This window comes from Nannospalax galili, unplaced genomic scaffold (assembly GCF_000622305.1).
Source record: "Nannospalax galili isolate Female #2095 unplaced genomic scaffold, S.galili_v1.0 scaffold10, whole genome shotgun sequence".
NCBI lineage: Eukaryota > Metazoa > Chordata > Mammalia > Rodentia > Spalacidae > Nannospalax > Nannospalax galili.
This window is the reverse complement of record NW_008331140.1, coordinates 8,116,305-8,138,767: the sequence shown is the minus strand read 5'-3', so window position 1 is coordinate 8,138,767 and position 22,463 is coordinate 8,116,305. Positions and strand designations below refer to the sequence as shown.

The 22,463-nt window shown below is 35.2% G+C and overlaps 1 protein-coding gene across 2 annotated transcripts in view; it reads right to left on the bottom strand.

The window, feature by feature from the left end:
• Window positions 1-22,463, bottom strand: part of Rps6ka6 (ribosomal protein S6 kinase A6) — a 95,379-nt gene that overhangs the window by 53,195 nt on the left and 19,721 nt on the right. The window contains exons 2-3 of one of the 2 annotated variants that reach the window (XM_008822596.1): window positions 17,770-17,841; window positions 6,741-6,854 (exon numbers count right to left, since the gene is read on the bottom strand). In XM_008822596.1, the coding sequence (XP_008820818.1) occupies window positions 6,741-6,854; window positions 17,770-17,841 (186 nt within the window). The remainder of the gene's footprint in view (window positions 1-6,740; window positions 6,855-17,769; window positions 17,842-22,463) is intronic. The other variant, XM_008822601.2, reaches the window with a different exon arrangement.

The window sequence follows — 22,463 nt, the reverse complement described above, 5'->3', positions numbered from 1 at the left end:
CCCCCCCCCCGCCACCGCCTCACACAGCCATCAAGTCCTAATAGCTCCTCAGCTAGAGGTAGGGCTTTGTGAGCCACATTCCCCATCTATGGTGGAATCTTGACTGGCTTGAACTTGTACAGGTCTTATGCAGACAACCACTGCTTCCGGGAGTTCATCTGTGCACCAATCACTCCTGTGATGTCTAGAAAGCACATGCTTCCCATTGTCACCCCCCCCCCCCCCGCCACCGCCTCACACAGCCATCAAGTCCTAATAGCTCCTCAGCTAGAGGTAGGGCTTTGTGAGCCACATTCCCCATCTATGGTGGAATCTTGACTGGCTTGAACTTGTACAGGTCTTATGCAGACAACCACTGCTTCCGGGAGTTCATCTGTGCACCAATCACTCCTGTGATGTCTAGAAAGCACATGCTTCCCATTGTCAAGCGTATTTGGAAGCCTTATAATTTTATATCAGCTATGTAATCATTATGTATCTACAAAATGATGAGGGGCAATTCAAATCTGTGGCATGCCATTTGGACAATTTACGAGATCCATCCACTAAGGAATAAGGCACTCATCTACTTTGTTATTATATTTCATGACAGCCCTCAGATTTCACAGTACCACTTCCAGGTTAAGAGTTTTCACACTTGCCCAGGTGGTGCTTTTCACACTTTCTGAGTAAAAGAACCAGTTTTGGTCCCTTTCCCCCAATCCATTACAGATCATAATTTTACAAAATATAAACAAATGAATTATTTAGAATGAACTTAAAAGCTATATAAATGTAATCCTTTTTTAAACTACTATATACCACAGATATAAAATTATCCTGACAAGCTGGGCGTGGTGGCACACGCCTTTAATCCCAGCACTCAGGAGGCAGAGACAGGTGGATCTCTGTAAATTCAAGGCCAACCTGGTCTCCATAGCGAATCTAAGCCAGCAGGGGCTACAGGGAGACCCTGTCTCAAAAAGACCAAAAAACAAAAAACAAAAACAAAACAAAACAAATTATCCTGATAAACAACTGTGAAAGCTTCTAAGTGCTTGCTCTCGATTTTTGAGCATTTGCAATAGTGAGCCATTAACAAACAGATCATAACCACATTTGGTTATGAAGAGAGTTCACATATTAACAAATAGAAGAGCTTGTATACTATGGAACACTGGAAAAAAGATGGGTTTAGAAGTTAAGCCCAATCACATACTTGGCAGACTGCCACCACCATTTATGTATTAAAAGGACACATTAGAACTAATATGGTATCAATATCTTGTCTCAGATCTAGTCTGAACTCCAAGCTAATTTCCACAAATATTGTAGAACCTTGAGAAAATGTAGCTAGTGCCACAGATGATCTCAATAGATGTATCAATTGGGATTATTATTTTACTAGCTTTAAATCTGTAAAGGATATTCCTGAAGGTCCATGACTTCGATTAATGAAAATAATAAGCATTTGAGCTAATGATGTAAAAATCAACATAACCTTAATCGGCCCTCAGTACTCTTTATAATGGAAGAATTAAAATCTTGTAATTTATCAGTGTGAAGTCAGACTTTTAATCACAGAGGTGTATCTTTGAAGCTGTTACATAGAATAGACAAAAGAATTGAATCAATAATGAAGACAAATATGTCATATAATATATTAAGGCAGAGTCAGAAAAACAAAGGTGTATTTACTCATCAGAGTTTTTTTTCCCCCAAAGTTTTGTTGACTGGAAAACAGATACTTATGTGTTGGCACAGTTGATTTAAGAGGTATCTTTTAAGCAGCAGGTTAAATGAATTTTCTGATCTGAAAAAATATACTTCAATGCTAAGTTGATGGCATTAACACTAAGTACCAAGCTCAAAGTTTTCACTGAGTTTTCCCGAATAGGTCAACTAAATTCATGCAACCAATTTCCGTTTCATAATCAAAATCATGTGACCAGGTGACAAAAACAAAAGGGTTAGCTCATCATTCATGTTTTGACTACACCACACATAAAACTGTTTCAGTCTTCCAGGAAAGCAGTTCTCAATCTCTGGTGTCTCAAGGATCTTTTCAAATCATAAATATTATTGAAGACGTCAAAGAGCTTTTGAATCTGTGGGATACATGTACTCCTAGTTACCGTATTAAAATTTAGAAAAAAATATTGAATATGTATTATCAATGCACTAAAGCTAAACCTGTTACATGTAAATATAAACATTTTAACAAAGATAAGTATAGTTTCCAAAACAGAAAATAAACGAAAAATGTGACTCTGAACTACATTTTTACAAACACTTAGTATCTGCCTTAAGACGACAACTGGAGTCCCGTATTTATGCCTAAATTCAGTATGTTGCAATTAAGTAGTTTTGCTTACAGCACAGTTTTAAAAATCAAGATTCACAAGATATGATTTATAAAGGGAATAATCATGTTAATAACTTTTTTCATAAAACAGTGAAAACTCTGATATGTCATCAGAAATGTATTACTAGCAGTCTCTTAAAGTTTCCTTGTAATGGAGAATATGAAAACCATATTCATTATATGTCTAGCCATAGTCTGTTACACAAAAATCCACTGGTCCACCTTGCACATTGAATGATTTGGTACCCACACTTTGATTTAGTAATAGTGTGTCGTGGTCAAGTCAAAAATACTAACTTAAGACGTTCCCCAGTGCAAGTCCAACCACTGAGGCCTAGTCAGCCTATATAGAGTCCCTTCTTTTAGGAAGACCAGCTCTTCTTCACCTAGCAGCAATCAGTTGCCAATATTTCTTCAGATAAGGGACACTGACTTCACACAGTCGGCCTTAACAGGGAATGACAGAGTATATGGGCTCCAGTGGGGGGCTATGGGAGTGTGACGGTGGGGATGGGGGTATAAAGATGATTAAGAGTGTTTGAGATGTCCTGTATGGAATACACAAAAATTCAATAAAAACAAATTTTTAAAAAATTAACTTAATTATGCAGATCTTCCAAGTGCGATCATATGAGAAAATCTTGTATCTTGTGTCATGTGTCATGGTCACTGTGGCACATAAAAATAATTAATATTAGAATTTTTACTTCAACCTTCTCATTCTTGAAGAAATTATCAAAAACGTTGTTTTAAAAAATGTTAGAATTGAAATAAATTGTATTTGAAAAGAAAAACTCACATGATAGTTGATCAATTATTTAAGAATAAAACACTTCAATGGATTTAAAAATGCATTTAAGTCTTGAATTTTAAGACTATTATCACAAAAGGAAAAACATTATTTTATAATATATTAATATAGGTGTTCTTTAAATATGATTTGGCATGTGCTATACAGTCTAGTCTGAAAATGTCAACCAGGTTTTTATGTTACATGTTTTAAAATAATGTAATTTTTAGGTATACTACTTATTTCAACCAATGCTTTAGTGATCAGTAATAGTGTTATACTTGGCATGATCAGTATGGAAATTTGCATATGTGATTTTGTGAAGATAAAGCTTGTTTTGAATTTTTAGTCAGTATGCAAACAGGTTTCATTATGAACACTCATGCATCATGATATTTTGTTCTTATTGACTTCCCCTGTTCTTTCCCATCTCTTTTGCCACCTTGTTGGGCCACATTCTCCAATCAAATAGCTTTCCTCTTTGGTTTTCATGTCATATAGGTCCTATTACTCTCTTTGTTCACTGTCCCTGCTCTTTTTGGGCTTTTCGTTCCTCTTACTCCAATACACACACACACACACACACACACACACACACACACACACACACACACACACACATTCTGCTTGTCCATCATACTAAGCTCCCTTCCTCCCTCTTCCCTTCCTTTATTTGGAGACTTTTTGTTTCCATCACATTGTTCGTTCTACGTCTATATATGTTGTTTGTATCTTGTTGCTTTAATTCTAATAGTTCATATGTCTAGAGAGTTAACCATTTCTTTTATACTTTCTAATTTATGGAGATAGAGATTTTTCATTTAACTTTTTTAATTTCATACATTTCCCACTCAAATCCAGACCCCACTCCCCCATTCATGCCTGCTCCCATCCCCCCACCAAACCCTATGTATTCTGACATACATGGTAAGGCTCATGGAACATAGCGAAATGAGGGGTACAGAGAGAGCTAATGCATCCCTCAACTCTCACCAGTGAATCTTCCTTGTATAGCAAAGTGAGATGCACACAGAAGGCCACAACTGGCCAAGTTTTGGAGAATAGGAGATAGAGACTTTTAAAGTATTCCTTAATAATCCTTTGAATTACAGTAGAATCTGCTACATTGCCCCTTTTATTAATTGAATCTTCTCTATCTTTCTCTTGGTCAGTTTTGCTAAGGATCTGTTAATTTTGTTTATGTTCTTAATGAACCAATGTATTGTTCTTTTATTCTCCATTCCATTAAAGCTTCTTCTTTAAAGTACAGCCTTTGCATGACTTTGGTACTAGTAGAATTTTGTTCCCATTATAATAACTTTTAATGTCATTAAACCTTACAAGACTTAAAATCCCATTGCTTGTATTTTAACAGTGAAACCTTGGCCTAACAACTTAAATAAGACTCTGTAGCCTGAAGTTTCTTGGAATTGCTCCTACACTTATCTGATTCACAGCCTTGGCCAAATTCCTGAATAGGTTCAGCATATAACAAGTCACACCCACACAATGCCTACACAAATGATGCAATACTGGCAAACAAGTATGTTCACATCCTAAGAAGCAAAGAAAAAAAAAGCTACCTCCTTAATAATTCTTTGGTTGATGAACAGCATAAATCTCACTACTCTGCAACTTAGTACTATGAATTTAAAACGCACTTCAATGTCTTTGTTAAAACAAAGTTACTGCACAGTGTTCCCAGAATTTAAGGACTACACTGACAACTTGTCAGCACGTTGTTATATTTAACATGAAGATGTTATTGAGAAAAATTCATTATGTTATACAATATTCTCTTTATGAAGAGCAATAAGAAAAGTTTATCTTCTTTGTTTGATAGGATTTTATCTCAAAGATGTGCCAATATTAACGCACTTGAATATGTCAGTTTCTTCAGAGTGGTTGTTAGTTTCATTTCTGGACCATTTACAGAAGACTTACAGGCCCTAACGTCATACGTTTGTGAACAACAATGGGAATCCAGGCTTTGCCTAATCTTTCCTGCTCTGATGTTTCTGATTCCATCAACTTTGCAACTTGCTTTCAGTTTTGTTTCTATTTTATTTCTTCCCTTCCTGTATTTTTTGCTTCTGTTTGAGAAAAGGTCTCAATCATAGCCAAAATTGGCCTCAAATTACTATGTAGCTCCCAGCCTGGCGTCAAACCAACCATAATCCTCCTTCCTCAGTTCCCTGAGTACTAGGATTACAGGCATATACCACCATGTAAGTCATGCTACTTGTTTTCAATTTTGCTTGCTATTTATTCATGAAAGTCTTAAATATGTTCTGAAACAAAGTAAGAATAAGTGTATAGATTAATACATACATGAAGTTAACAAACAATTTTAATAGTTCAAAATGTTTGGATGGTACCACTTTATTGATCAAATATTTAAGCATTTATACTTTGGGACATAAACTTCATCCCTGTTCTAATAATTTAAGATAGTAAAAATAGCTACAGAGTGCAAAATAATTCAAAGTATTTTGTACTTTCAGAATCATTAAAATAAAGGTGTGCAAAATATATAGGCCTAATCTACAAGTTAGTTTTCTAAGTACTTCCTCGACCACCAGCAGCAATCTATTAAAAGCCCCTCTAGTTTTTCTCTGCTACTTACTCTTCAAATTTTATTCCCCTTGTACCATTCACCACTCAACCAGAAGCCATCTCAGATTGCCTTTTATGTCCTAAACTATTTCTAAGTATTTCACATATTTTATGCTGTAGAATTACCATACTACAGTCAAATAATTAATGTCATTTTTACATTCACCAATACTCATAAACATATGCGCCACTGTGTACTCAGGAAATAGCATTACAAATGAACTTCAACATTATAATCACTGTCCAACTGCTTTGCTTTTCCCTTTTGTAACAAAAATCTCAGCTATGGTGAAGTTTTTATTTCTCCTTATCATTCTAGCCCTTAAATTGTGGCTACTGCTGTTTTCTTAAAGGTCATTACTTATTGTATATATGCAATAAATTTCATTTCTTAGATTTTAGATCTACAACCTTCAGGATCCCAAGCTGCACACTACTTTTCTAGGAAAAATGTTGTCTAAAACTCAACAGACAAATCTAATAATGAATGTACAAATTAATTTTTCTCACAGATTCTTCAAAGCAAGAATGTTACATGATTTACACATCACCCAATAGCTACCCTAGCTCTACTTTGCTGTAGGAGATGATAGATTAACTCATGAATCCACAAAAGAATTATGACATAAATTCTAAATTCTGATATAGAAGTAAGAAACATTGACAACATCACCAGAAAACTGCAGTCCATGTTAGTGCTACCATGAACAGAGAGGGAAAAAATATTCATAAACATCAAACTACCTTGATTTGGACAACCAACATTTTCTACCTATAGAATACAGACTCAGCAGATTAGCAATTCTTGACTGCTATAGAGAAATACAAAGAAATATGAATAAAAACAAAAATTAAACTTAAAAAAGAATCACCTTAGAGTGCCACATTTGAGAGGCTTAGGAATGATACATGTATTAGAGTCTATGCATGTATACACTTTTTTGCTTAATGTCTAGAAGAAAAACAGGTGTAGGAAGAAGTATTTATTACCTTTCCAAATGACCCCTGACCAAGAACCTTGAGCAACTCAAACTGTGCAGGATCTGCTTTCTCGTATCCTTCTTTAACATGATGTGTGATAGGGATTTCCTTAACATCTTCATTCTGTAAAGAAATACATCCAAATAGTAGTCGTTTATACTTTAAACTCCATTTTAAAAAATTACACCGTCAATTATACCATAAATTACATAATAACCAACCCCATCAGTCTAGCACATAGTTTTATGGAATACTAATATCCTCATCTCCTCAGTCAACACAAAGATATAATTTTTTGGTTGTTGTCATTACTGTTTTTCAGTTTTTTTGAAGTAGAGTCTTGCTACGTAACCCTAGCTGCTAGAACCTGTTACTTGGACCACTCTGGCCTCAAGCTTTCAGCAATCCTCTTGCCTCTACCTTCAGTATGCTGGAATCACATTCACATACAACCCAGCCAAGATCCTACTATAGAATTTCTTGTAACTGAAAGAATGTGGAATAGAATTTACGTTCCAACTTTACAAATGGTTAGCAATAAAACACTAGTAATAAGAGCTAAGACTTTTTAGTCCATCACTGGAGTGTGACTTATGAGGCAGGGAGGCAGGGAAAGTTAAGATAAAACCTTGCAAACAGTGAGACACAGCAAAATGAACATCTCAAAAGTTCTTTTAAAAATATTTTAATATCCAACTAGCCAAATCAAGGCAAAAGAAACTGGCATGGATATAATTTTCAGGCACCCCAAAATGTTCCCAACCATGGAATTTGATTAGTAATTTAAGTATAACTGATATGCCAGATTCTTACCCCTGATGTCAGAAAGAAAGGAAGCCCCTTCATTCAATACTACTGCCCCAGAATGGAGGGCTACACTCAGTTGTGATGACAACCCTTAAGTGAGTTGCAATACTAGTCCCAAGGGAAGTCACAAGAGCTAATATGAACAAATTAAAAATAAAATAAGACAAAAAATGAGCGGGGTGTAGTGGTAAAAGCCTTTAATCCCAGCACTGAGGAAGCAGAAGCAAGCAGATCTCTGTGAGACTGTGGCCAGCCTAGGATGGTCTACATAGCTAGATCCAGGCTTGATGGGGATACACAGAGAAACCCTATCTCAAACTGCCCCCCAAACATGAATTTCATATAACAAAATAACAAAAGCTGCAGTGGTATCTCTTATCCGACCATTTTACTGTCTATAGAACAAAATTTTGACACATGGAGTTTAAGCTCACATGACTAGTTAATTAAGTCTAGAAGTCTTGAAAGTTTTCTATTATACCAAAGATATTCTTCATTAATTGACCCTTTGCCGCTTTGCTTAATCAATGTGGCTAAGGCTAAAGTGGACAAGAGAATGGGCTCAATGAGCTAGCCTTCCTGACAACTAAAATAAATTCAATGACACATAGAAAGTCAGACATTTGCCCCACTCAAGAAAAGTATACAGGAGAGGAATTTTCATTTTAGGTATTTGCAATCTATACAAATCAATTAGAAATGAATAACAATTGTGAAAGGACATCAATGGATGTCATATATCAAAACAGAATTTCAGCAGATCCTCTTAAGTTGTGACTTGTAAGTATACTTTTTAAAAGAATTTTTTAAAAACCCACTATGAGTTTCAAAATATTTAATGAAATCAGCAACACTGAAATGCAAATATATATATGCTTTATAGCTTATATATTTTTTGAGTAAAAATGGGGCTTGAACCTAGGGTACATGGACACTACTACTGAGCTACAGCCTCAGTCCTCAAGTTGATTTATGTTTAATTCTATTAAAGCATGGTATCTGTGTATACCTTTGCAATATATGTATTCTAAAAACCAGTAATATATTTCATACTGATTTATATCATTGTTACCTGAGTTTTAACCACATATTAGCAATGTAGTACTCATCTTCAAATAACTGAAATTTTTAGAAGTTTTCTCTAGTGGAAAAATCACTAAAGGAAGGGTCAGTGGGTTTTCTCTTAACTCTCCCATGTATACACAATATAAGCGGCCTTGGTCATATCACACACACAAACAAAACTCTGGAAACTTTTCTCACATTAGATCAGTCTCTAAAGTCCCCCCTCTAGGCCTGAGATTTCATATTGAGCACAAAATAATATTTTTATGGTTAAGAAGATACTTCATATCTATATGATGGTCAAAATCAACACTACATGCATGGATCATAACAACACCAATTTGGGGGTTATTTTCTTTTTAAGTCATGGATTCAAATATACCAAGTTGGAGTTGAACTTGCTGTGTAGCCAAGTGCTGAGCTTGAATTCTTGATCCTCCTGCCTCCACCTCCAGAACTCTAGGATTACAGGTGTATACCATCATGCATATCCTACACAGTGCTAGGGTCTTGCAGATACTAGGTAAGCACTCTACAAAATGAGCTACATTCACATCCTGACTTTAGTTTTGTTAAATGTTCAGAGTCAGGAAATGACTATAATCTAATTAGTTTACCAAACCTAAGCAAGCGTTCCAAACGAAAATGTCTGACAAACACCACTTCTTCCGTTTATTAAAATCCTTACATGTTCAGCCCTTAAAAATGAAGTATGTCTTTCCATCACAAGTAGCAGTAGCCTAAAACGCTAGTAAATGGGAAACTCGATTCTTCACAGTACATAACCAGAATATAATCCAGGTACACTGTATGCGAACAACTTGGTTTTTGTTTCTGTTAAGACTGAAAGTTTCCTGAATGTAGGGATTAACATTCATCTCTGTATGTTCCTTTCTTTTTTCTTCTTTTTTTTAAAGCTTGATGACAACTTTATTGGAGTTTAAAGAAAAATCCTCAAGGCAGGCAAGCTGTAAATCTCAGCTGCTTCCCAAAGGAGGAGAATGGAGGACAGAAATAAAACAAAAACAAACCAAATAATAATAATAATAATAATAATAACAAATTAAATAAATAAATAAAATAAAATAAAATAAAAACATGGAATTTAAAGCAGGCTTGGAGGTCAGACCCTGGCAGATTAGCAGCCATGTTTGGAGAGGGGAGCTTTAGAGAAACAATAAAGAAATCCAAAATGTTGGGGAAATCGGGTGTTAGTGAAACCATGCTTAGAAAAGAGACAGAAGAAAAGGAAGAAAAGAAAAGCAGGCATACTTATGTGGCTGTATGTGTATAGATGGGATAACAACTGCCCATCTCTTTATTTCTAATGCCTAGCACAGCACTGGATCTTATGTGAACAGAAAGAAATTCTCTCCCTTGAATGAAAAGAGAAGAAAAATATTTAAAAAGAAAAATAACTCTTTACTAAACACACATAAAAGGTAACTATGTAAAATAATGGATATGTTAATTTGCTTTGCCTTAGTAAATATTTATCCATTTATGCATGTCAAAATATCAGGTGTACACCTGAAAAATATATATAGACTATTTTAAAGGAAAAATGATCTAACAAGAAATACCAAAATTAGTGAGTATTTTTAAAACTCTTTTAAAGATAAAACACATAGATTCAGAGCTCGTATTTTTAATTTATAATGGAAATAGGAAAACTGCAGCTCCATTGTAGATAATGCAATTGTGTGAATTTGGACTATAATTAACCTTGTTATAACTACGTTTCTAAATTTAATGGATTAAGCATGTTTTCCTTCAGACGTAACAAATGGAAACATATTTTCCATATTATTCATGATCAACGTTTTCACACTGTTGTATTCAACAAAAATGAAGGACATAATAACCTAAAATCTGTTTATGTTCTCACAATGCTAATATCAGCTTAACGCTTGGCTATTTTTTAAAATATAATAGACATACGCTACTAAGCAAATTACTACACATTATGCTATTTACTAAATTATGGCTCGTTTGCCTTTAAATCCAAAGCTTTTCATGCCCTTGCTGCACTTAAGAATAACCCGTAAGGAATAGAAAAGCTCATGTAATACACTTGTTTGCTTCTTATCTGCAGACATTATGTTTCACAGAACCAGGGTGGGGATTCAGCATTTTACTTCTAAACATCTCCAGATGATTCTGATACACAGTCAAGATTGAAAAAATAATACTATTTAGGTGTTTCTAAGATGAACAGATACAGTAACATACTAATACTGATATACATACATATGTCCATGTGTGTTTACCTATTAGCAATTTTACTGTTTGTAAAAGATTATCTCTTTTTTAACTGTTAACATATCTGGTACCCTCTTGTACCACCAATATTTATCTTTCTTAATTCATCTGCTCTCTATGCTACTTTATCTAGTTCAAACATTTCTCAGCTGTGCCAAGACTATGCTAACACTTCCTACGGCAGTAGCTTTCTCTGGTCAGAAGAAACTGTCTCCCCTCCTCTCTGCACTTTGACTTCTTCAGAATCTTCACTACACCAAAGGCTTCAGAGTTGTGCAAATATGGTCCAAAATACCAGTGATCTAGTTCCTAGGAGTAAATCATCCTTAAATATTTCTTTACCCTGATCAAATGAAATTGTGATATATCATCTTAGAATCTTCTCATATACAATGTGCTTTTTAATTATTCACACATTCAACAAATCATTTATTAGCCAATACTCTGTGCTACACACTGGTGATACAAAGGTTAAAATACACACATGAAGGTACTAATTTTTTTTCAGGAACATCAATAACATTCTTCCTTTAAAGAAACAAAGAAAAAAGCATGCTATAGACTGAATTAAGTGCCTTCAAAATTGGTACGTTGGATTGAATATTACTCTACTGAGGGCCTTTAAGAAGGTGGTTAAATAATGTCATATGGCTATGCCTAATTCAAAATGACTTACATACTTATAAAGAAATAAGAACACAGAGCACGCACACACACACACACACACACACACACACACACACACACACACACACAGTGTGTGTGCGCACAGAAAAAAATACCAAACAAAAAACACCATCAGAAGAAAGGTCTCAGAAAAATCAATCTTGCCAACACCTTGATGTCAGACTTAATAGACTCCAGAATTGTGAGAAAATTAATTTCTGTTGTTTAGGATACTCAGTCTGTGGTCCCTTGTTAGGACAGCCCTAGAAAACATACATGGTACCAAATCTTAGTTGATCTGCGAAAACAAAGTTGTTATTATGAAATGAAAATTTAATAACTTCCAAACAGAGATCATTACACTTTCCTCATTAAATGACAGAAATCTAAGTTCCAAATGACTAAAAGTTAGGTGTTTGTCCCAAAACTCAGAAGTACATCTAACACTAAGAAAAACTATAAAAGGCTCAGCCACTTGTATAAGATCATCATTTTTTGTTTTACATTCAGAGAGCCAAGCATGTTGTAACACTGGAAAAACACATTGATGAAGTACAAAAGAAAATATCAAATTCACTATTGCTCCATTCATTTGACAACTGATTTGTTCATGGGGTGGAATTATCTGTTAGAAAGAAAATGGGCTGATGACACCTATTACCAACCTACAACACCTCAATAACAAAGGCCTTACATGACTATAAAACCAGCCTCTAGAAAAAAAAAAGTCAAAACAAAAGAAGAGGGATATTTAAAGCCTAAATATGTTGGGGTTTATGTAATAATGCAACATCCATCTGTTCAAACATTTGCTTTCTTTGAAGGTAGAAAGGCCATTTGGCAAAAGCAAAAAAAAAAAAAATCATGCTAAAATTCCCAGAAGCAATTTTGTTGTGGATTTGTTAAAACACACATAGAGACAAAGAAGAAGAGCTTGATGTATCCTTCTCACAAAGTGACTACTCCAGTCACTAAAAGCCAATGCACGTATCAACATACTCTGAACCAAGGACAATAATAATAATGTGAACACCAAAGTGCATTGAATAAAATACATCAAAATAATGTACACATTGGAAAATAACTGCAGAATATTTAAACTGCAAATTTTTGTAAATTGTTGACTGGAAAGCAAAGTGGGTACAAACTAACTTTTAATTTAGGTTGGTTTATTCTAATTACATCTTCCATGACCTTGGTTCCCATCTGTAAATTGGAAATAGTATTCACTCTATCTCTTTCAGATTTCAGTTACATAAGGATCAACTGATTACTTAAAAAACACAAAACACCTATAAAATTAAGTTAATGGACTTACTTGTATCATCTATGCATACTTTATTGTGAAGCATAAACTCCGCCTGATAGAAATTGTCCAAAAATTTTAAGTGAACATTAATTATACATCAGAGAGCTTTGCACTTTTTTGTACAAATGTTGTACAGTGCAAATAAAGGAAACGAAATAATAGAAAGCAGAAGGGATTATCAGCATTGCAAAAGAACAAAACATTGAAGCACAGTAAGGCTTAATATTCATCAGAATGGCAAGGCAGCCAGGCCCAGCAGTCCAGACATTCAATCTCAGCCACTCAGTAGGCTAAGTCAAAATTCAGAAGATCAAGGCCTACCTATGCTACTCTGTGAGTTCAAGGCCAAACTGAGCAACTTAGTGATATCCTATCTGAAAAGAAAAACTATAAATGTATGGCTGGGGCTAGAGCTCAGTGGTAGAATACTGCTACTCGCCAATCATATGTGAAGCCCTAGATTCAATCCTCACCACCCCCCCCCGCCAAGAAAAGAGAAGAATGGAAATCCAGAAAGGAAAAGTCTGTTATACAGAAAGCAGGTGTTCTAGATGAGAAACACTCCATACTTAATATTTCATCTTACCTTAAGTAAAACACACTTATGAGAGACCAGAATTTTTATGAGAGGCATACGTCAAGAATGGTTTTTAAATTGTGATAATTAGGGTTAAAATAATGGTGAAATTACATGAGGGTTTTGGCCTCTATTTTTGAGACATTTACACTTCTGGGTAGTAAAAAATATAAATTAATTTAGAAATTAAACACATAGTTGACCTTACAGGAATGGGATCAATGAAGTAACTTTTCAATGAATCTTCGTAGAAATCCTTATGATATTGGTAGCATTAAATAAGAAATAAAGAGCCAGGCATGGTGGCACACACCTTTAATCCTACCATTTAGGAGGCAGACAGATCTCTGAGATCCAGGCTAACATGGCTTACATAGCTACATAGGGAGTTCTAGGCCACTGGAGGTTACAGAGAAACCCTGTCTCATAAAGTTTTCTTATGCAGCAGATGCTGACTAATATAGAAACTCACAACTGGCCAATTGGCAGAAAACAAGAGGCTACAGAGTGCTCATCCCTGAATAGGACACCTATTTCAAACATCTACTCCCAAAACTCAGGGATCACTGTGAAAGAGGGGCAGAAAGATTATAAGAGACAGAGGTGGTGGATGACGACAAGGAAACAGCTTTTCAGAGAGCTAGTCAGTTACACATATGACCTCACAGCAACCATGACAGCATGCACAAATCAGACAAAATCCCAGCATAAACATGCGGAAGTGGGTAAGAAATCCCAACCCAAACTAAGGAACTTCTGACAACTGATGGCTGCTGGGAGAGGAAGAGACAGACAGGGACAGGGCTCTTGGTAGGCTGACCTGGCTCCAGTGGATGGATGGGCTCTGAGGCACATGTGGGAAAGAAATCAGACTCTATAGGCAGTATTGTATATTTAGTGGAGTATGTTGTATTGGGTGGGGGGAAGTTGGAGGAGTTGTGGATGGGGTAGGAGATCTAAATACCAACAAATTATATTGTATGAAAATTGCAAAAATTCAGTAAAAAATCAGAAACACTAAATAAAACTAAACAACCAAAAAACTGCAAAACATTATAAAGCTCTAAAAAGTAAACATTAATGAGTCACAAACTACAAAATACATACAGCTATACTTATTTTGACAACATGTAAAAATTAACTCATGTCAGCTAGGTACTAATGAAGCAAAAAATGATAGTATACTTTTGCTAACCTTGATAACCTTAGAAGCAGAGGAATAGGTGGTAGAATGTTATATAACTTTTATCATTGAAATGTTTCTTATGAAATGTGAAGGCTGTAATGAAGCACAGAAAATCCCTCATGACAAATACACTAGTAAAATTTTACTTACTATATATTCCAGCTTTGCTGGTCATACACTAGCTACAGAAAGAGAGTCTTAGAAGCATTTTATTTAATTTTCCTTGTTTTAACTAAATAAAAGACATCAAGTGACTGTGAAAGTCTAAGGTAACATAAATGAGACAGAGTAAATTAGATCTCTAAATGAGTCAAACACAAAACAGCATTAGGCCACGTAAGCAATACCTGAAATTCGTGGCTGAGGACTGTGTGTGTGTGTGTGTGTGTGTGTGTGTGTGTGTGTGTGTTGCTAGAGATAAAACACAGAGCTTTGTACACAAAACTGTAAGTTCTACTACTGAATTATATTCTCAAGTTCAAATTTGAAGAGCAGCCTTTAAAGAATCAGTAGAATGGGGCTGAAGCGATGGCTCAGAGGTAAGAACACTGACTGTTTTTGCAGAAGACCCCGGTTCGAATCCCAGCACCCACATGGCAGCTAACAACTGTCCATAACTCCAGTTCCAGGGGATCCCACAGCCTCTTCTGACATCCACAGGCATTGCATGACATGGGTGCACTTACCTACATACAGGCAATACACACACACACATAAAATAAAAATAATATTTTTTAAAAGAATCAATACAACACAGCAGTCTCTACAGTCCTACGCCCTATTTTTTATTTTTATTCAGTTTTGTGTATTGCATAAACAACATCTTAATCATCTTTCTACCCCCTTCCCCATCAGCACCCTCCCATAGCCACTGCACTGGATTTCATGTGTTCTATCATTTATGTTCAGGCCTACCGAGTCAAGCTAGTATCCCCAGAAAATCCTACAGTCTTTTTAAAAATGACAAAAAGTCAATAAAACACAGCCATCAGCATCCTACTGTAATAGGCAATTGAAAATTCTGTATGTGAAAACATCTTAAATAGTGATAAACTTATATGGTGTTCTTACCACTTACATAGTTTTAATGATTCAAACTACAAAGCTTAACAATCAAACACCAAAGTACATAGCTTTGAGTTCACACCATAAACTAAATCAAATTCCTATACATTTTAGGCACTGAAACTGTTAGTATGTAGTGAATCTTATTTGCATCTAGCACATATTTCTCTTATTTGTCTACTATAAAATATATGTACTAATTTTCTATTTAAATTAGAAATGTAAATATGTTATAGTTGTATGTCTGCAACTTGATGTTGGTTACACATATAAATGTACATATATATGTACATTTGTACATATAGACACACTTTTTCTCTGCCCTGTGGTGTAGAGAACAGGTTTCCTTGATAACTAGTGTCAAAAGATAGTAAAGACTCTCTTCACTATTGCCTTTTGTAGTTACTTATGATCCTTATCTTTAATAAAATTGCAAGACAAACATCATTGTTTTAAGTTTACATTTTCTTATATTCAAAATTAAAATATTACTAATATTAACTAAATTACAAATGCCAAAATGACATCACGCCTTTCATCTTGTCAACCTGGTCTGAAAGTGAAGCTTCGTAGTCACTGTCTGCAGCGTTAGTTACAAAGAACATTTCAAAGAATGGTCTCAGACAAACCAAATTTAAATCCCACAGCTAGTTTCTATATGAGATAAATTCACTGATGGACAAGTTTCATAAGACAAAAAGAAATCAAGGCTGATTTTACCTGCAACAACGAAATAAGAAAAGAATGATACTCTTCTTTTTTAAAAAATTTTATTTATTTTATTTAACGTGTATGCGTGTATTGCTTGCATGTAGGTAGGTGCACCCATGTCGTGCAATGCCTGCAGAGGACAGAAGAGACTGACAGATCCCCTGGAATTGGAGTTATGGACAGTTGTTAGCTGCCATATGGGTGCTGGGATTCGAACCTTGGTCTTCTGCAAAAACAGTCAGTGTTCTTAACTGCTGAGCCATCTATCCAGGCCCAAGAATGGTACTCTTATTTACTATTTCACTGGATCTGTACAATACAGAGTAACCTAACAGGAAGCATGGACTATCATAAATCTTGATTCTAATATTTGCTGGTTTTACTCACCTGGGAGCAATCACAATTTCTCCAAACCTCAATAGACAAATCTCTATCATGAATTTAAGACAAAATAAAATACTGTATTTGAAGTTCCTTCTAAATAAAAAATAAGCCTATGAAACTATCTATAGAATTTTCAAGTATAAAATTAAAGGAAATGCAAATGCCTACATTAGTCAGACCTTCCATACAGTCTTAAGAATACTCTTCATAAAAGTCTTTTATAAAAGGCTCAAATGCAATGTCCTAATGGGTAAACAGTCTTAAAACTTCTGAAATACCTTAGGTTTAATCCTTTCTGAAATCTAGGAAATGAATTTTAAATATCTCAAGCTATCTTTATAGAGTTTAATTATTTCTAAAATAGGTCTCCTTCCCATTCTGAAGTTGAAAATAATCTTTTTTAGTTTGATTTGAGAGATTCTGCATTTAAGTATTCCCATTTCTCATATACTAACAAGTAACAATGTCTTCCATTATACTTTACACTAGTGATTCTTATAGTATGTATATCTCAAAAAGTTGTATGGGGGAAAACTACTCCCAGGCCAGGTGGGATGACTAACACCTATAATCTTAGCACTTAGGAGGCTAAAACACAGGATTGTCATTTGTTTCAGGCCAGCCTGGGTACAGAATAACATCCTGTCTCACAAAAATATGGGCTGAGGATGTATCCCTGGAGTGTTTGCCTAATATGTGTAAGGTCAGGGGTTCAATCCCCAACACCACAGAAAAGAAAATACTGAATTTATGCATAAAAACTTCAGATATAAAGTGTGGTGACAAATAACTATAATCCCAGCAATCAATGAGGTACAGTGAGAGTATCAGGAATTCAAGGTCATCTCTGGCTATACAGAGTGTCAAGCCAGCATCAGCTACGTAAGACTAACTTTAAAAAATTACATTTATTACCAACTTACTTGAGTAAGTTTTTACTGATACTTTTTCTCCTTTCCTATTACTCTTTCTTCATATTCTATACACAATGTTAAATAAAATTAACATGAGTACTTACAAAGCAAGATTCTGCATCTCCCTCTTCCATTGGCTCATCAACAATTTTAAGGCCATTCACCTGAAAAACAGTGTTCAAAATGAGTTCAGTGGTATTGAAACCAGAGTAACAATTAAGAAAAATATAACCTTAGGCATTTCCCTTTACAATCTAACAAGATCTGCACTTACTGAAATACCAAGAGAACAAGGGATACATAGAAAGCATTTAGAAAAGAACATTATTAACATATGGTTCACAAATTGCCCTTGCGAGTAGCTAATTTTTTCAGAGCTTTATATTTCATTATACATTTTTAAGGTTTTGCTATGACAGATGACCTTAGACATACAAAAATGTCATTATATATATTTTAAGGTTTTACTATGACACATGATCTTAGACATACCAAAAAAAAAAAGTCATAGACATCTATCTTGGATACATTCAAAGAAAATCAGGAGTAAGAATTTGATATGATTATACTGTTGGGAACTCTCATAGGTTCAGTTTAAACTTCATAAAATACTATACATAAGCATGCACTACAGGAGATTTAAGTGACTGTAAAACGAAACTTTTTTTAACTTAATTTTTTTTAATATGTATGCATATATTGCTTGCATATAGGTAAGTGCACCCGTGTTGTGCAATGCCCACAGAGGACAGAAGAGGCTGCCTGGTTCCCTGGAACTGGAGTTACGGACAGTTGTTAGCTGGTCCCCTGGAACTGAAGTTACGGACAGTTGTTAGCTGCCTTGTGGGTGCTGGGATTCGAACCGGGGTCTTCTGCAAGAACAACCAGTGTTCTTAACCACTGAGCCATCTACCCAGCCACAAAACGAAACTTTTAACATGCAAAGGTTTGTAAATAATTACGTGCATTCTTCAACCAATAATTAAAGAAAAATTAAATCTAGAGAGCTTAGACTAAGAGTCTATAACCTATGGCCCAGAAGCCAAATCAGGTCAGCTGCCTTTTCCTGCATAAACTCTGCTGGAACATAGTCACACTCATTTGTTTCCATATTATCTATGGTGCTTTCACATGCTAACAACACTGCTAAATACCTGTGAAAGAGATCCTATGACTGCAAGGTGTAAAACAGTTACTATTTGTTCTTTTAAAGAAAAAAAGTCTGCCAACCACTACTTTAATATATTTGCAAATTAAGCAACAGCAAGCTGCTTTAAGAAAAAATGAATTATAACAATGGCCATTTGAAGAGTCCACAGCGAAGCAAAAAAAATAAAATAAAATAGATGAATGGGAATGGAGAGATGGGAAGAAGGCAGGGAAGGAAGAAGCAAGGACAAATAAGAGTTCCGGTGAACCCCCAAACAGAATAAGCTCACTAAGCCTACCCCTCCTCCCTTGATTAGAAAGTAAAACTCTTATTCAGAATACTTAAAGAAATCACCTAGGACTCTGAAAACCAAGCAATAACAACAACAGGGAGATCAAAATTTGGAAAACAATCTAATAAGCTCCCAGGGTTTATTTCCCATCTTTTCCCTTGACTTTGACCTATCAGGAGACTGAGTCAAGGACATCTCCATTATAGAGCAAAACAAAACTTCCCAGAGAAATTCTACTTTCTAGACACAGAATCAGAAAAGATGCACCTTTGAGGTAGTTGGCGTAAGGAGAACACACATTTTCTAAATTTATCCACTTTCTCTTTTTAACATCAAGCCAGTCTAAGGCAAGCACTAATCAGGAGGAAGCAGGAAAAGAGATTCCTACAAAGAGAACAGTGTAGGGTAATTCCTTTTTATTCGGTCTCCTTGGCACTAAAACAGGAGCCTCAATAGTACAAAGCTGTGTAAAGATATGACAAACACGGGCTTTTAAAGAAACTTTAATTTTAACCTGAGGAATACAATAAAGGACCCCTAGAAAGGGGATAATTTAGAAGACATTACGAAGAGACAAGAAGGGATCTCCTAATTCTGTGAATGAGCCAAGGGAAAGTCCTGATTTCCACAACAAACTGCTTGCATAGGGACTAACTACAAGAACAACAACAAAAATCACAATAGTCTCTGGAAATTGCTCTGCAATGTTATCCAATACTCAAAACTCAAAACTCAGACTCACCAATAAACTAGTAGGGTGTGTCCTGAATGTTCAAAAACAGAGTGCTGTTGCAAATACTCTGAAAATTAAATTTACCCTGGATCCCTTATACACAGAAGGGAAGACAAAACTTTGGGATCGAAACCAAACAAGGTAGACTGCATGATGAAACTAATTTTAAAAAAAGGTATCAGTTCCAAGACCATTTCAGTGTTTAAATGTCTTTCAAGCATTTTTAAATAGTTATTATAACCGTGCTCTTTTGGATAATAAGCACATCTGAAAGGAATGATAAAAAGTTGTCAACACAGAAATAGAAACTATGAAAAAGAACAAAATACACCAGCTGTGGTAGGCAGCACAGGCCTGTCATCTGCCACTCCCCTCCGGTTCTATGCTCTCCCCTCCCTTCCTCTTCCCTCCCTCCCTCCCTCCCCACAGCTTCTCCTTTCCTTGTAGAAGCTGACAGTAGACTATTTACAAAGACTAAGGAAAAGGTAGGGGGAGGGGGAAAAGTGGATCAACAGCATAAACTGTTCAATGGGAGAAATAAGCTCCAGTGTCCTATGACACAGACAGAAGGGTGAATGCTGTTCCTTAACAATAATTCATGAAGGTGCTGCAGGGATGGCACAGGAGTTAAGACCAATAATTCATTAGGTCTTAGGCTGGGCATGGTGACACACACCTGCAATCTCAGCACTTCAAGGCAGAGGCAGGAGGATCATTATAAGTGCAAGGCCAACCCTGATCTAAATAGCAAGTGCCAGGACAGACAGGAAACATAGTCTCTTAAATAAATAATAAATAAAAATAATTTAAATGTATGGAGAAAGAAGTGGCATAAGTCTAAGGTAATAAATGTACAATTACCCTGAGATGACCTTTAACCCATGTATAGGTGAATCAAATTATCACAATGTAACTTGTAAATACGTACAAATATGTAATAAAAACGTGGAATATTATCAGATGGTCTTAAATCCATATCATTAACATCCTATAAAAGTTACAAAGAAGAATCACACTGAAAAAAAAAATACTTGAAATAAACACAGCTGGGTAGGGCATGGTGGTACATGCCTAAAAGTTCAGTACTCAGGAAGCTTAGAGAGGGGGATGGCAACCATGAGGCCAGCCTGCGCTACATAGTAAGACCCTGACTCAAAAAATAAAATAAAAAAAAAATGAAGCAATAAAGGAAATTCTATCCATACCAAACATGAACAAAGAAGTCTAAGTAGATTAATGACTGCTCAAAACAGGAATAGGAGACTTGGAGGCAACTGCTAATGGGGACTATCTCTTTTGAAGAGATGAAATGTTCTCAAGTTCACGGTGGTACTGTTAACACATATCTGTGCATATAACAACAACATTGGATTAGACATTTTAAAGGAATGAATTAAAAAGTATACAAGATGTATCTCAGGAAAGCGCTCTACTTTTTTCATGGCTAAAATTTTAACAAATTTAGTAACATATCGAATAACTCAGTGACTCTCCAACAGGATGAAATTAAAGTCACCAAGCTATATACTTTTAAAAAGTATCTGGGGAGGGTGCTATTGGAATTAAAATTTTAAAAGTATTTTATTCTTTCAGAATCTCATACAATGTATTTGGATCATATCCAGATATCCTTCCCCCTATATACTTCTAAAAGACATTTTATTACATTTATTCATTTGGGGGTTGGCATAGTAAAATTTATGTGTGGAAGTCAGAGGACAACCTACAGGGCTCAGTTCTCTCCTACCATGTTAAGTCCTGGGGATCAAATTCATTCCATCAGGCTTGGCAGCAAGCACCTTTACCATTGAGTCATTTAGCTAACACACACATATATTTTAATTAAACTGCTCTAAAATAAAATGGGAGAGAATTCATAAAACAGTGAGAAAAAAACATTAAGGGAAAAATTAAATTGAATAAGGAAAAAATTTCTCACGAGAAAGTAGAGTCCAGAAAACAGTGGAAGAACTGCTATCTGATTTAAATGAGACTGTGCTAACAAACATACGCATATACAGATCTGCAATAGCTGTATCAATAACTGTCATAAATTGGAAACAATCTATGTGTCCTACAACCAATCAGTGGATAAACAATAAAACATTACTTATTAACAAAATAGGAAGAGCTTTGACACTTCTAATAGCACAGATGACTCTCAGATGCACTTTGCAAACTCAAAGAAGCCAAATCCTAAGTGCTAATTATTGGGTGGATGGCTCCAAGAATATAATGCTGAAAAAGAAAAACCACAGGGGAAGAACTAGAATCACTGGTTTTCTGAGGCTATCAATGTATAAAAAAAGAATAATAGTAAGGAATAAAAATGATTTACTAATATACTCAATAACTCAGATGAGTTTTAAATACATCATTATAGGTTAAAGCAGCTACATTCAAAAGACTCTGTAATATGTGATTCTAAAAGTTCAAAACTATAAGGGATGGAGAAGACATTAGCCGTAGGCACCAGGGATTACAGCAAAATACAAAGAGGCAACTCATAAGAAATGGGATGGGGAATGATGAATGCTTTGCACCTTGATTGTAGACACGATTATCTAACTCGAGAACCATACATGAAAAAGAAAATAACTTTACTAAAAAA